General features: G+C 40.6%; 1 protein-coding gene across 1 annotated transcript in view; it reads left to right on the top strand.

Moving 5' to 3' along the window:
* TTN (titin) overlaps window positions 1-14,452 on the top strand; it is a 311,267-nt gene that overhangs the window by 68,358 nt on the left and 228,457 nt on the right. The window contains exons 47-75 of the mRNA XM_075117654.1: window positions 21-584; window positions 1,151-1,432; window positions 1,530-1,808; window positions 2,286-2,564; window positions 2,660-2,938; window positions 3,075-3,362; window positions 3,480-3,758; window positions 3,921-4,202; window positions 4,311-4,589; window positions 4,693-4,971; window positions 5,086-5,364; window positions 5,489-5,776; window positions 5,896-6,174; window positions 6,287-6,568; window positions 6,689-6,967; window positions 7,089-7,367; window positions 7,476-7,754; window positions 7,885-8,172; window positions 8,423-8,701; window positions 8,981-9,262; window positions 9,906-10,184; window positions 10,296-10,577; window positions 11,358-11,636; window positions 11,737-12,024; window positions 12,242-12,520; window positions 12,616-12,894; window positions 12,993-13,271; window positions 13,392-13,679; window positions 13,825-14,112. Of these exons, the coding sequence (XP_074973755.1) occupies window positions 21-584; window positions 1,151-1,432; window positions 1,530-1,808; window positions 2,286-2,564; window positions 2,660-2,938; window positions 3,075-3,362; window positions 3,480-3,758; window positions 3,921-4,202; window positions 4,311-4,589; window positions 4,693-4,971; window positions 5,086-5,364; window positions 5,489-5,776; window positions 5,896-6,174; window positions 6,287-6,568; window positions 6,689-6,967; window positions 7,089-7,367; window positions 7,476-7,754; window positions 7,885-8,172; window positions 8,423-8,701; window positions 8,981-9,262; window positions 9,906-10,184; window positions 10,296-10,577; window positions 11,358-11,636; window positions 11,737-12,024; window positions 12,242-12,520; window positions 12,616-12,894; window positions 12,993-13,271; window positions 13,392-13,679; window positions 13,825-14,112 (8,445 nt within the window). The remainder of the gene's footprint in view (window positions 1-20; window positions 585-1,150; window positions 1,433-1,529; window positions 1,809-2,285; window positions 2,565-2,659; window positions 2,939-3,074; window positions 3,363-3,479; window positions 3,759-3,920; window positions 4,203-4,310; window positions 4,590-4,692; window positions 4,972-5,085; window positions 5,365-5,488; window positions 5,777-5,895; window positions 6,175-6,286; window positions 6,569-6,688; window positions 6,968-7,088; window positions 7,368-7,475; window positions 7,755-7,884; window positions 8,173-8,422; window positions 8,702-8,980; window positions 9,263-9,905; window positions 10,185-10,295; window positions 10,578-11,357; window positions 11,637-11,736; window positions 12,025-12,241; window positions 12,521-12,615; window positions 12,895-12,992; window positions 13,272-13,391; window positions 13,680-13,824; window positions 14,113-14,452) is intronic.

Here is a 14,452-nt window from a genome sequence, read left to right as displayed (position 1 = left end):
GAAATCATTTCTTTTTGCAGAAGCGTTTCCTCCAACCTTTCTAACCAGACCCGAATCGATCACTACTTTTGTGGGTAAAAGTGCCAGGTTCCTATGTACAGTGTCAGGCACTCCGGTGATCGACACGGTATGGCAGAGAGACGGCGCTGCCATCTCTTCTTCAGAACACCACAAGATTTCAACCGTTGATAATAAGCATATTTTAGAGATTAAACATGTTACAGTAAACGACCGAGGAGTTTACACTTGCAAAGCCTCAAACAAGTTTGGAGCCGACACCTGCCAGGGGGAAATGGTAATTATTGATAAGCCACATTTCATTAAGGAGTTACAGTCGGTGCAGTCTGCTGTCAACAAGAAGATACGTCTGGAGTGCCAAGTAGATGAAGATAGGAAAGTAATCGTAGCGTGGAATAAAGATGGGAAGAAAATACCCCCAGGAAAAGATTATAAAATTTATTTTGAAGACAAAATAGCATCACTTGAAATCCCCCTGGCTAAACTTAAAGATTCAGGAAATTATGTGTGCACTGTTTCGAATGAGGCTGGAAGCAGCTCCTGTTCTGCAACTGTCACAATCAGAGGTAAGAAAGTTGTTCATCTACTGTATTTTGAACGTTATAATTCTTGAAATAGCTATTAAATCTCCGCAGGCTAGAAATACAGGAGATAGAATGCATAGGATGACAGGTAGACTGTTCTTCCTCAGTCTTGCTCTCAGGATTCTGTTTAGAGTACACTGTATGTACTCCGCGTTCCTGTCTCTATTGAACCTATTGTGACTGTTATTAATGAATGTTCCTTTTTTAGCTCTCAGTGTATTCCGTGTCGCCTAATATTTCTTTTTACCAAGAAATTCTTAAGTTTATTCCTGGGTTTTTTAATCTTTCTTTGTTTGTTTGTTTAAATAAACATGCATATTCACCAAGAAGTTATTTAGTTTATTCCGGGGTGGGGAACAAGTAATCTCAATTTGTTTACATAAGCATTTATTTATTTATTTATTTATTTTATTTTATTTATTTTACAGGAATCACTAGTACTGTGGCTTGGTTGAGATTCCTCTTAGCACCTCTAAATGTTAATGTGTTTAATCAATCTTTCAGAGCTTCAGATTTCAGGTTTCTTTCTTTTTGAAATCTTTCTTTAGAGCCACCATCATTTTTGAAGAAGGTGGATCCATCTTATTTACTGACACCGGGAGAGTCAGCACACCTTCAGTGCAAAATCAAAGGGTCTCCTGAAATCCAAGTTACTTGGTTCAAGAATAACAAAGAAATTAGAGAGAGTAACACGTACAGAATGTCATTTGTCAGCTCTGTAGCTGTGCTAGATATTTCCGACGCGAAAGTTGAAGACAGTGGAAGTTACTCTTGTGAAGCAGTTAATGATGCTGGCAGTGATAGCTGCAGCTCTGAAATAGTTGTCAAAGGTTTGTTCTGACACTCTCTGGCAATTTTATTTGAGAAATGACTTTCTGTTTTGGTGTCAGTAACTAATTTTTTATTGGTGCTTTAATACTTTTATAGAACCTCCTTCTTTCATCAAAACACTTGAACCGGCAGAGATAGTGAAAGGAACAAACGCTATACTTCAGTGTGAGGTTGCTGGTACTGGACCATTCGAAATTAGCTGGTTTAAAGACAAGAAGCAGATTCGCAGCAGTAAAAAATACAGATTGATCTCTCAGAAATCTCTTGTTTTTCTGGAGATCTCTTCCTTTAATAGTGCAGATGTTGGTGAATATGAGTGCGTTGTAGCTAACGAAGTTGGTAAATGCTTCTGCGGTGCAACGTTCATACTGAAAGGTCAGTGAGCAAAGGAAAACTCTCTCCTAACATACTGTAGAGGTAGAAGAAATCTTGTCTCTTAAAAACCTGCTTCTTAATTGTTTTCCCCTCTATTTTCTTATTCTCTTTAATGTACCATTATATCTTGTGTGTATCTGCCATCGTGCTTCTGAATTTGGAAGGGAAAGCAGAAGGCAAATTTTTACTAGAATTGCTACCAGTGCAAACTCTTATACTAGGCTGCAAGAAGTGACAGAAATTCAGTTACCATTCACCCTCACCAACATGGTGGCTGAACACGTTATGGCCAGTGATGTGTTCAAACCTTCGCTTATCCAGCTTGGAAATACATTTCCCCCACCCATCCCAAAATGGCCCTTCTGCTGTAGCTAATTAACCAGTGCATTGATGCTGTATACTAGGCAAGTTGATTTTTAAAATAACAATGAATATGGGAAAGATGTAGTAAAGTAAGGTTTTTTTCTTTCGAATTAGAACCACCATCTTTTATTAAGAAAGTCGAAAATGTTACTGCACTTGTTGGAGACACAGTCACCTTACAGTCCGTTGTGAAAGGGTCCGCTCCTATTTCTATAACGTGGATGAAGGGAAAAGACATTATTAAAGAAGATAACAAAGTCAAAGTGACCTTTGAAAATGGTCTTGCAACGCTGCAGATCACGGGTCTCCAGATCAGTTCTGGTGGCAAGTATACATGTGTGGCGGAGAACGATGCCGGAAGTCAGACGTGTTTTGGAGAATTAGCAGTCAAAGGTCCGTGTAGGAACACTTTACCTTCGCAGCGTTCCACACATAAAGGAAAGCGATTCCATTCTGACCCTAATAACCACTGTGTAATTCTGTTATAGAACCTGCCCAAATTACTGAGAAACCTGAGTTGATTGAGGTGACTGCAGGAGACCCAGCCGTTTTGGAATATACTGTTGCAGGCACTCCAGAGTTAAAAACGAGATGGTTCAAAGATGGCAGACCTCTGGCTTCCAGTAAAAAGTACAGATTCAGTTTTAAGAATAACGTTGCCCAGTTAAAGTTTTATAGCGCCGAAATGCAGGACAGTGGAGAGTACACGTTCGAGATTGCGAACGATGTTGGCCGCAGTTCGTGCTCCACCACGTTCACTGTGTTAGGTTGGTATCTTGCTCTTTGCAAAGGACAACACTGTTCAGATTTAAAGCCCAGATAGGGCAGAAATCAGGCTGCACCTTGAAATGCTCATTGCACGTATTGTTTGTTTGTTTTTTTTCTTTTTTGTGTACTGAACAGACCGAGCCATTGCTCCGTTCTTTGTTAAACCATTGAGGAATGTTGACAGCGTAGTTAGCGCCTCCTGCCTCCTGGACTGCAAAATCTCTGGCTCCCTTCCAATGAGTGTTTCCTGGTTTAAGCATGACGGCGAGCTAACCACCAGTGCCAAATACACAGTAGTATTTGCGGAAGGTTCTGCGTCTTTGGCAATAAAACATCTAGACACGAACGATTCTGGCATTTACACTTGCAGGGCCACAAACTCTGCGGGCAGTAAAGAGAGCAGTAGCACTTTGGTTGTAAAAGGTTTGGCGGATCGTTTTGTATTTTCTTCTTGACGTGTCATTTAATGATTCATTCTTCCCCACCACGCAGGTCACACTTTTTACTCTTTGCAATTATTTCTTTTAAACGCCCATTTAGAGCCACCCAGCTTCGTTGTAGAACCAGAGTCCCAAGAAGTGGCACCCGGATCGACGGTGCGTTTGAAGAGTTCCTTAAAAGGAACACCGCCACTCACAATACAGTGGTTTAAGGGTGCCAGTGAGCTGGAAACCGGCGGAGCCTGCTATATTATGACTGAAGCTTTAGCGAGTTACTTGGAACTCTTCGCAGTAAAGCCGTCTGACTCAGGGGACTACATTTGCAAAGTCAGCAACGTGGCTGGTTCAGTTGCGTGCAGTGCAAACTTGTTTGTGAAAGGTTTGCATTCCCTTTCTTTATTGACATCTTTGAGTTATTGGGCTGCTCTCAGTCACACTGGCGCAGCCTTCAAGGTGCCGGTGAACTGAGAAGTTGGCCCATTGTTGCCTTTTAAACTCTTCACCTCTTTCTGTATTCTTAATGCCTCTCTTAAATCCTTAGAACCTGCTACCTTCGTCCAGAAGCCAGAGCCATCACAACTGTTAAAGAAAGGAGATTACGCGCAATTAGATTGCCAAGTAACGGGCACCCCTCAAATAAAAATCACCTGGTTCAAAGGGGACCGGGAAATTCAGGAAAGTGCCAAATACAAGATGTCCTTCGTGGGTTCCAAGGTGACTCTCACACTTATGGGTGTGGCGATTGAAGACAGTGGGGAATATATCTGTGAGGCAAAAAATGATGCCGGCAAAGATATTTGTAGTAGTGTTGTCACAGTCCAAGGTTTGTGTCGAATTTCCCCAGCCCCAATTCCCGCTCCAAGTTAGTTGCATCATTAAAAGGTGCCAAAGCTTAATTAATACAAACCACAATCTCTCTCTTGCGCTATAGAGTCACCTTATTTTAGCAAGGAGTTTGAACCCATGGAAGTACTGAAGGATTCTGATGTTGCGTTGGAGTGCGAGGTGTTGGGTACGCCTCCATTTGAAGTATTTTGGTTGAAGGACAGCAAGCCCGTGAGAAGCAGTAGGAGGCACAGAATAAGCATTGAGGATTCATTGATTAGCCTCCACGTTTTCAGGTTTGATGCCTCAGATGTTGGTGAATACCAGTGCAGAGTAACTAACGCGGTAGGAAGCTGCGTCTGTAGCGCTGGGGTGACCCTAAAAGGTTGGTATCAGTGGGGGAAATAGAGCTGAAGTATGTTCTTCTACCTTACACCGTTCTGCCCTCCAGCTGAAACTTACCAAGAGTCTGTTTTTTTTCCCGATAGAACCCCCGCAATTTGTGAAGAAGATTGAAAACATTAGCTCTCTAAGAGGAGGCAGCGCTGTGTTTCAGGCCGCCTTGAAGGGTTCTTGGCCGATCACAGTGTCTTGGTTGAAAGATAACGATGACATCATTGAAGATAACAATATCAAAATGACATTTGTGAACAACATGGCAACGCTCCTTGTCAGGTCTATTGAAGTGAAGCATGACGGGAAATATTTCTGTCAGGCTAAAAATGATGCGGGACTTCAAAGATGCTCTGCTTTACTAACAGTGAAAGGTTGGTCCAGCACTGAATGTTTTCAGAGAATGAGAACAATCTCATTTTAATGTGTACGGTGAATATTTTAAAATACACTTGACATACACGTATGTATGCCTTTATTTATCACAGAACCCGCAACAATAACTGACAAGGCCGTGTCAATTGACGTCACTGAGGGAGACCCAGCAACCTTGCAGTGTAGATTTTCAGGCACCAAAGACATTGCAGCCAAATGGTTCAAAGATGGAAAGGCGTTGACTTTGGGCCCGAAATATAAAATCAGCATTACGGATCAAGTCTCCGTCTTAAAGATAGTTCATACGGAAAAGAAAGATAGTGGAGAATACACTTTTGAGGTTCAAAATGATGTTGGACTCAGCAGCTGTACCGCTAGCATTAATGTGCTAGGTTTGTATTGTCTCTCTCTTCCGGCGGGGGGGGAGGTTAAATTATATTTGTGCTTTACTTTTTGATACCAGAACTAGCAGTATGGCCAAATGAGCTGACACTTTGTTTTTACTGTGTTGGATAGATCTTATCATACCGCCCAAGTTCACAAAAAAGCTAAAGAAAATGGACAGCATTAAGGGTTCTTTCATTCACTTAGAGTGCATAGTGTCTGGTTCACATCCCATAAGTATCCAGTGGCACAAGGATGACCAAGAGATACCAGCTAGTGAAAAATACAAATATTCTTTCCATGATAACACTGCATTCCTGGAAATCAACCAGCTGGAAGGTTCAGACAGTGGATCTTATACTTGTGCGGCAACAAATAAAGCAGGAAGTAACCAGTGCAGTGGATATCTAACAGTCAAAGGTTGGAGCTTCTTATTCCTTCCCAAGAACAAGACCTTCAATTTATTATTTTGGACTTTTTGATCATAAAATGATTCTTCTCCTACCCTTCTCTTTCCTCCTCTCCTTTACTCTTTGTAGAACCCCCGTATTTTGTTGAAAAACCACAGTCACAAGATGTTATACCCAATGCTAGAGTTCTGTTCAAAGCTCTTGTGAATGGTACCACTCCTATGCAGATAAAGTGGTTTAAAGACAGCAAAGAACTTCTCTCAGGAGCCACTCGCTCTGTCTGGAAGGATGATACGTCAAGTGTGCTAGAGCTGTTTTCAGCAAAGACTTCTGATTCAGGGAACTATACCTGTCAAATAAGCAACGATGTTGGGACAGCAACTTGCAAAGCAAACCTGTTTGTGAAAGGTGTGCATTTTTATGCCCTTAATCTCTTGGATTCTGTTTCTTTTTTATTAGAAAAAATATTTCTCGAATGTAAACTGAGTAAATAAAGCCTTGCCTTTTTGTTCATATTTAGAACCACCCAGGTTTATTCAGAAGCCTAGCCCCGTAGTAGTTTTGAGAAAAGGACAATCCACCAGTTTCGAATGCCAAGTAGTAGGCACGCCCGCAATCCAAGTTACATGGTACATGGATGGGAATGAAGTCACTGACCCCTCTAAATATGGCATTGCGTTCGTAGACGGTTTTGCCACTTTCAAAGTAGCCAGTGCGAAAATAGAGGATAGTGGGATTTATGTTTGTGAAGCTCACAACCACGCAGGTAGTGAGAGCTGCAGCATTGAACTGAAAGTGAAAGGTTAGTTATTAGTCTTCCCACCCACCTCTTTTTTTTTTTTCCCGCACAGTCATGCGCGGTTTTTTTCTTTTTGTGTTTTACTAAGCTGCTATGTTTTTTCCTCCTGATTTTTTTTAATAGAACCTCCCACATTCATAAGGGAGTTGAAACCTGCTGAAGTAGTGAAGGGTTTTGATGCCATGTTGGAATGTGAAGTCTCCGGTACTCCTCCATTTGAAGTGACATGGCTGAAGAATAACAAGGAGATTCGCAGCAGCAAAAAATACGCCATGAGCGACAGGGAATCGGTATTCACCCTTGTCGTAACCAACTGCGATTTTTCAGATGCTGGGGAATACCAGTGCATTATATCCAATGATGGGGGTAGTTGTTCTTGCAGCACAAGAGTCAGTTTGAAAGGTCAGTTCAGTTACCAAGATAGGGGGGAAAACTCCAAACATTCAGTTTCTTAACTACTTTTTAGTAGCTTAACAAGGATAAAACAATATATTTTGTCATGGCTTCTTTTTGTAAAACCCAGAGCCACCTTCCTTCATAAAGAAGATAGAAAACGTCGCTACCGTTTTGAAAAGTCCCGCTGTTTTTCAATGCACGGTGGCGGGTGCTCACCCTTTATCAGTGTCATGGATAAAAGATGAAAAAATTATCGAGGAAGATGAGAACTTCCATATTACTTTCGAGGACAATGTGGCCACACTGAAAATAAAACGTATCGATATCGGTCACAGGGGGAGGTACACCTGCCAGGCAAAGAATGAGTCAGGAGTTGAAAAATGCTTTGCCTTGCTCTTAGTACAAGGTTTGTGAGCTATGCACTTTCAAGCCTATTTCGTAGAAGTAGTTTAAAAGACACGTGCCCACCGGTAGAGAGAACTATAACGAATCTACACTTTAATTCTTACTGCAGAACCCGCTCAGATCATTGAAAAGACTAAATCAGTTAAAGGGACTGAAAAAGACCCAGTGACCTTGGAATGTACTGTGGCTGGAACACCAGAACTCAAAATGAAATGGTTTAAAGATGGCAAACAGCTTCTGCCCAGTAGATATTACACCATGAGCTTTGACAGTAACGTGGCCAGTTTCAGGATTGAATCGGTAATGAAAGAGGACAGTGGTACATATGCTTTTAAGGTTGAAAATGATTTTGGAAGCAGCACCTGTGAAGCTGTTTTGACAGTTTTAGGTTTGTATTTTGTTTCATTGCATTTTGCTTTCTTTGGGGGGGGGGGAGGGAGGAATAGCTTCACAAATTCCGGGAGGCAATTGGAGGTGCACGACGTTAACTGTTATGTTTTTGCCATTTTGTTGGGCAGATCAAACAATCCCTCCATCATTTACCAAAAAGTTAACGAAACTAGATCAAGTTCTGGGATCATCTATTCATATGGAGTGTAAGGTTTCTGGCTCACTCCCCATTACTGCTAAATGGTACAAGGATGGAAAAGAAATATATGATAGTGCAAAATACAGGAGCCTATGCCATGAAAATACCGTATCAATGGAGGTTTCTAATCTAGAGTTGACAGATACTGCAAATTACACATGTAGCGTGACTAACGTTGCTGGGAGTGACTCTTGCAGCGCCGTCTTAACAGTGAAAGGTTTGGAACTCTTTACGTCTTCTCTTAACTGTAGTAGATATTGAAAAATACATCTTTTAAAAAATAATTGCCATCTTACGTCTTTGAATAATATTGCGAAAAGTTACCATGTATTTTTTTGCTCTTTATGTGACCCATCATTTTCTCTGAGTACTTAGAATTCTTAGTGTTCTTGATTGTTCACTTTGGTTTTCAAACATTCTTTCTTCCAAGGATTTAACTACATATTTCTTTCCCTTGAAAACTGTAGAGCCAGCAAGCTTCCTAGTAAAACCTGAAAACCAGCAAGCCGTCCCGAATTCTATGGTGGAGTTTAAGGCTGTGTTGAAAGGGACGCCTCCTTTTGCAATAAAGTGGTTTAAAGAAGATTTGGAACTTGTATCTGGAGCTAATTGTTTTATTGGGATAGAAGGATCAACAGGTTTCTTAACTCTCTATTCGGTGGATATTTCAAAGAGTGGACACTATACTTGCCAAGTTTCCAATGACGTTGGTAGCGATTCTTGTACTGCAACCTTGCTGGTAACAGGTGTGCACATTTACTTGTTTTATGCTGCTCTCTTCTCGTCTGTCTTTTGTCGATCCCAAGTATTGTTCTTATAAATAGTTCCAAGTTCATTCTTTTTGTGCTTTCTTGATTTTAGAAACTCTTAACTCATGTTTAGTATCGGATTTCTTTCATTTGTTCTTTTTTCTCTCTCTCTCTTTATTTTTCAATATTCTGAAATCACTCTTTTTTCTGCCCTATTTATTCCACTTTCTTTTTCTTTTTTTTTCTTTTTTCTTTTTTTTTTGTTTTGTTTCATAGAACCTCCAAAGTTTGTTAAGAAGCTAGAAGCATCAAAAGTAGTAAAACGCGGCGACGCAGCACGATTTGAATGCAAAATAAGTGGCTCTCCAGAAATCCGAGTGGTATGGTACAGAAATGACAATGAAATCATTGCCAGTGAAAAATTCAGGATGTCTTTCAGTGATTCTGTGGCGGTGATTGAAATGAACCATCTCAGTACTGAAGACAGTGGGGATTACATATGTGAAGCTTACAATCCTGCTGGCAGGGCGAGCTGCAGTACTAAGGTTATAGTGAAAGGTTAGAAATCACTCTTCCCCGTACTAGTTTGTACTTAATTTTCTGTGATTCTCCACTCAGACATTCACAAGTGAACGTTGCTTGTTTCTTTTTGTGGGGCAGTCTTTTTCTTCCTGTCCAGTTTTCCCCATGTTCTACCGTATTTCATCGGGGCATGGGCAAGACTTTTTAAAGATGTATCCCTTGCACCATCCTTCACGGATGTGGAGGCTATTCCTAAGTTACTCCTTCAGTTGCAACCTGGCTCTCAGAATCCTAAAATTTGCTGCCTCATGGCGCAGAAATTTTCAGGACGAGAAATAGAAATCTGATTATTTTTAATTTTACACAACAGTATTTGGTGTTTCTGCGTTCAGCCATATGGAAGTAGCTCCTACTCTGTAATTCTGTTGTTTCCTTTGTTTACACTCGCTAAAAGAGTTGCTATAAAAGCAAGTATCTGTCTGCTTATCAGCCTCCAAAATAGACAGAACTCATTACAGTATGTGCCCAGAAAATCCGGAGAATACAAATCCACTACACGGATTTTCCCCATAAACCATAATCTTGCTGCTACTGTGGTAGCTTTGTAAGAATCCTTTTAATGTTTCTTACGTATAGCCAAATAACTTTATAACAATGCCAACTGCTTTTCTTTTTGTAGAACCTCCTGTTTTTAGCAGGAAGCCTTCCCCAGTAGACATGCTCAAAGGTACTGATGTGAGTCTTGAATGTGAAATTTCTGGAACGCCCCCATTCGAAGTCACATGGTACAAAGATAAGCGACAAATCCGCAGCAGTAAAAAGTATAAGGTGACATCCAAAAATTACCATGCGAGTATTCACATTCTTAATGTCGACGCCTCAGACATTGGCGAATACCAATGCAAAGCACAGAACGAGGTCGGGAGTGACTCTTGCATTTGCACTGTAAAACTGAAAGGTGAGTTTATTTGCGTAGAATCTGTGACAGGTCCCGCATAGAAGACGCTTATTGATGCTTTCTTACGCGAATGCTGGAGATCTTTACTACAATCACATGTTTCTTGTTCAGAACCACCAAAATTCGTGACGAAAATAAACAGTATCTCCGTTGTGGTTGGTGAACCAGTAGAATTACAAGCAACAGTGGAAGGCTCTCAGCCAATTTCTGTCCAGTGGCTTAAAGACAGGGAAGATGTAGTTAGAGAAAGTGAAAACACGAGGATTACATTTGCGGTCAACGTTGCAACTCTACAGCTGGCAAATGCAGAACCAGGCAGCGCTGGAAAGTATATCTGTCAGATCAGCAATGATGCAGGAACTCGGGAGTGCATGGCTACCTTAACAGTTCTAGGTTGGTAACAAAGGTGATGGTGGGGAGCGTGGGGGTTGGGAGGATACCTGCATCCTTTTAAGAACATAAGAAGTGCCATAGGGGGTCAGACCAAAGGTCCATCTAGCTCAGTATCCTGTCTTCTGACAGTGGCCAATGCCAAGTGCTTCAGAGGGAATGAACAGAACAGGTAATCCTCAAATTATGCATCCCCTGCCCCTCTTTATAAAGTTCAAGGTGCTAGGTGACATGTGGGGTCAACACACCTTTCTGAGTGTGATTTTTAAAACTGAAATGAAAGTGACCTCCTCTTTGTCCCCAGCTATTATTGGTCAGGAAACCACTTCAAAATTTGGCACCATTCTGAACTTTTATCCTCTGCTCATTCCAGCTGAGAGAGAGAGAGAGAGAGACACTGCTGAAAACGAGGGGAGAAAATGTCACCGCTTTGTTTTACACATATGGTTAGATGTGGAGTCCATACTATTCTTTTCCTCTGTATTTATTTATTTTATTTATATTAGGACAGCACCTAAAGTCCTGAACCAAGATCCTCATTGGGTTGGGCGCTGCACAGACGCATAGTAAGAAATAGTCCTTGCCCCCAAACTTACAGTGTAAGACAGACAAACGGTGGGAGAAAAAAAGTTTCATAAACTCCCCTGACTCAATAGGTTGCAGTTCAATTTCTATTAAATGCAGTCAAAACAGTTATTTGTACTAATGCGGTGGTACAATGTATAGAAAGCTAGCGAGTAAAATGAGTTGTTTACAATGACGGTTGCTCACATCTCCTTCCAGAGCCGGCAATCATTGTAGAGAAGGCAGAACCAATGAGAGTGACGGTGGGAGATGTTTGCACTTTAGAGTGCAAAGTGGCGGGCACTCCCGAACTTTCAGTTGGCTGGTTTAAGGATGGGAAAGAACTGACAAGCAGCCACAAATACAAAATTACCGTCCACAACAAAGTATCTACGCTTAAAATTCTCGATTCGGAAAAGGGAGACAGCGGATTATACACTTTTGCCGTGCAGAACGATGTTGGGAAAAGCAGCTGCACAGCCTCAGTTGATGTATTAGGTTGGTTCGGTAGTTTTTCTTCTGCATTTCGCCAAGCTTTTCTTTAGGAAATGTTCCTGCCTTTTAAACCGTTGTGGATTTGTTACGTTTTCTTACACAGATCGAATCATTCCGCCTTCTTTCACAAGAAAATTAAAAGAAACAAATGGTGTGCTGGGTTCTTCGGTGCTTCTGGAGTGCAAAGTGTCTGGATCGCCACCTATTTCAGTCGCTTGGTTTCAAGATGGAAATAAGATAGTTAGTGGAGAAAAACATCAAACCACGTTTTCGGATAACCTCTGTGTTTTGCAACTGAATTCACTGAACTCATCAGATACGGGAAGTTACACCTGTAAAGCTACTAATGTAGCCGGGTCTGATGAATGCAGAGCCGTATTAAACGTACAAGGTCAGTATGTGATGGCCAATTAGCACTTTGCCGTAAATCTTCTTCTATATAACAGTCCTTCTTTCTTGGAAATGCCTCTTCTTTTCTGAGCATATTTTGGGGAAAATTTTTCATTCGAACATAAAATGTTTTGCTCTCCATCTTCAAATTGTACATGTAAATATCAAGTTTATTTGATATTAACTTGATTTTTTTAAAAAAATATATATTTATTTAGAACCACCCTCTTTTGTGAAGAAGCCCGAACCCTTGGATGTTTTACCAGGCACAAGCGTAACTTTCACAAGCGTTATCAGAGGAACCCCTCCATTGAAGGTGAACTGGTTTAGAGGGGTCAATGAACTGGTGCTGGGGGATAAATGTAACATGTATTTGGAGGATTCGGTTGCAGAACTGGAGTTGTTTGATATTGGTCCTCTTCAAAGCGGAGATTATACTTGCCTAGTGACTAACGATGCTGGAAAAGCATCCTGTACAGCACATCTTTCTGTAAAAGGTTTGTACAGATTGAAAATTCCCTTTTTTTCCTCTAAAATATATACATCTTCGTGCAGTTGCACTCAATATTTTCGACTTCTTATTGCTCATCAGAACCCGCAGTGTTTGTGAAGAAATTGAGCGATCACTGTGTTGAGCCAGGAAAGTCCATAGTTCTGGAAAGCACATACACTGGTAGCCTCCCAATCTCGGTTGTATGGAAGAAGAATGGCAAAACTATAACTCAGTCTGAAAAATGCAGCATCATCACAACGGAGAAATCTTGCATTCTGGAAATTCTCAATAGTACAAAAGATGACGAAGGAGAATACATTTGCCATGTTGAGAACGAGGCGGGAGGGGATGTTTGTGAAGCACTAGTGTCTACATTAGGTGTGTTACCACGTTATTTAAATTTTCTTCATCATTCTTAACAGAGCGTCGCTTCTAAGGTATAAATGTTCCTTACTCATTCTATTTGTTTTTTTTAGAACCTCCTTATTTTGTTACACACTTGGGACCTCTGGAAGTGTCAGTTGGAGATTATACAACTTTACATTGCCAAGTTGCTGGAACACCCGAAATTACAGTGTCTTGGTACAAAGGAGATACAAAACTAAGATCTACTCCTGAGTATAAAATGTTCTTTAAAGACAATGTTGCTACTCTAGTTTTTAACAAAGTGGATAACAATGACAGTGGAGAATATATCTGCAAAGCAGAAAACAGTGTAGGAACTGCAACTACAAAGTCTGTCTTAACAGTTCAAGGTGATGATTATTATGTTAGCTTGTTCAAAACTACTCTTTTTTAGCTCTTTCTTGCAAAACTTTAAGTATAGAAAAATATCACACAAAGCATATTTATAACATACTTGGGTTTTTTTACAGCGCGCAAACTTCCGCCTTCTTTTGCAAGGAAATTAAAGGACATTGAACAAACGGTTGGCTTACCAGTTAAATTTACCTGTCGTCTAAATGGCTCAGAACCTATTAGCGTGACTTGGTATAAAAATGGTGTACCTTTAAGAGATGACCACAATGTGCAAAGCTCATTCGTAGATAATGTAGCGATTCTCCAGCTGTCTCAGACTGAGATGAGTCACACGGCACAATACTCTTGCACAGCTACCAATGCCGTTGGAACTGCTACCTCTAGCGCTAGGCTCACAGTCTCAGGTTCGTTTGCTCTTGAATCTTTTAATATTTAAAGCACGGTCTAATTTTTTGTTCTTTGTACGTGAACTGATATCGACAATGTTTGATGACTCTTTCCGTTGGAATACAAAGCAATCCGTATTCTATTGTTACCTTTAATTTCTAGAACCCAAGCAACCTCCCTTCTTTGATATAACACCTGCATCCATGGAAGTTCCTATTGGAGAAAGTGCTGATTTTGAATGTCATGTTACTGGAGCCCAACCAATCAATGTCACCTGGGCAAAAGATGGCAGAGAGATCCGAACAGGAGGAAACTATAATATTACCTTTATAGCAAACACAGCTCACCTGAGAATTCTGAGAGCAGGCAAAGGAGACTCTGGCCAGTATACCTGCCAAGCTAGCAACGAAGTGGGAAAAAACTTTTGCTCGGCCCAACTTAGCGTCAAAGGTACTGGTATCAAGTAGGCCTTATTAGTGTGGTTTTCTTGGGAGAAAAGTGGTTGATTTTTTTATTTTTATACCTTCTGAGTCTTCAGATGTTGGAGGTAAACTGAGAGGATCTTTTCAAACTACAAACGTTAAACTGTGGCTATCATAGATTTTAAGTCTTCATCTTGTTCTTCATGCTGCAATGTGTGAGAGCGTAAATTTTGTATATATGCAAACGCGTTAATTTCTCCCTTAATTCCTCTTGATATTATACATGTTACATGTAGTTTTACCTATTATCTTCCGTGTTCTTTTTCTAAGTTTGATGGAGTTCTTTGATTATTGATTTCATTTTTAAT

This window comes from Caretta caretta, chromosome 11, assembly GCF_965140235.1.
Source record: "Caretta caretta isolate rCarCar2 chromosome 11, rCarCar1.hap1, whole genome shotgun sequence".
Classification (NCBI taxonomy): domain Eukaryota; kingdom Metazoa; phylum Chordata; order Testudines; family Cheloniidae; genus Caretta; species Caretta caretta.
This window is presented reverse-complemented; position numbering and strand designations above follow the sequence as displayed.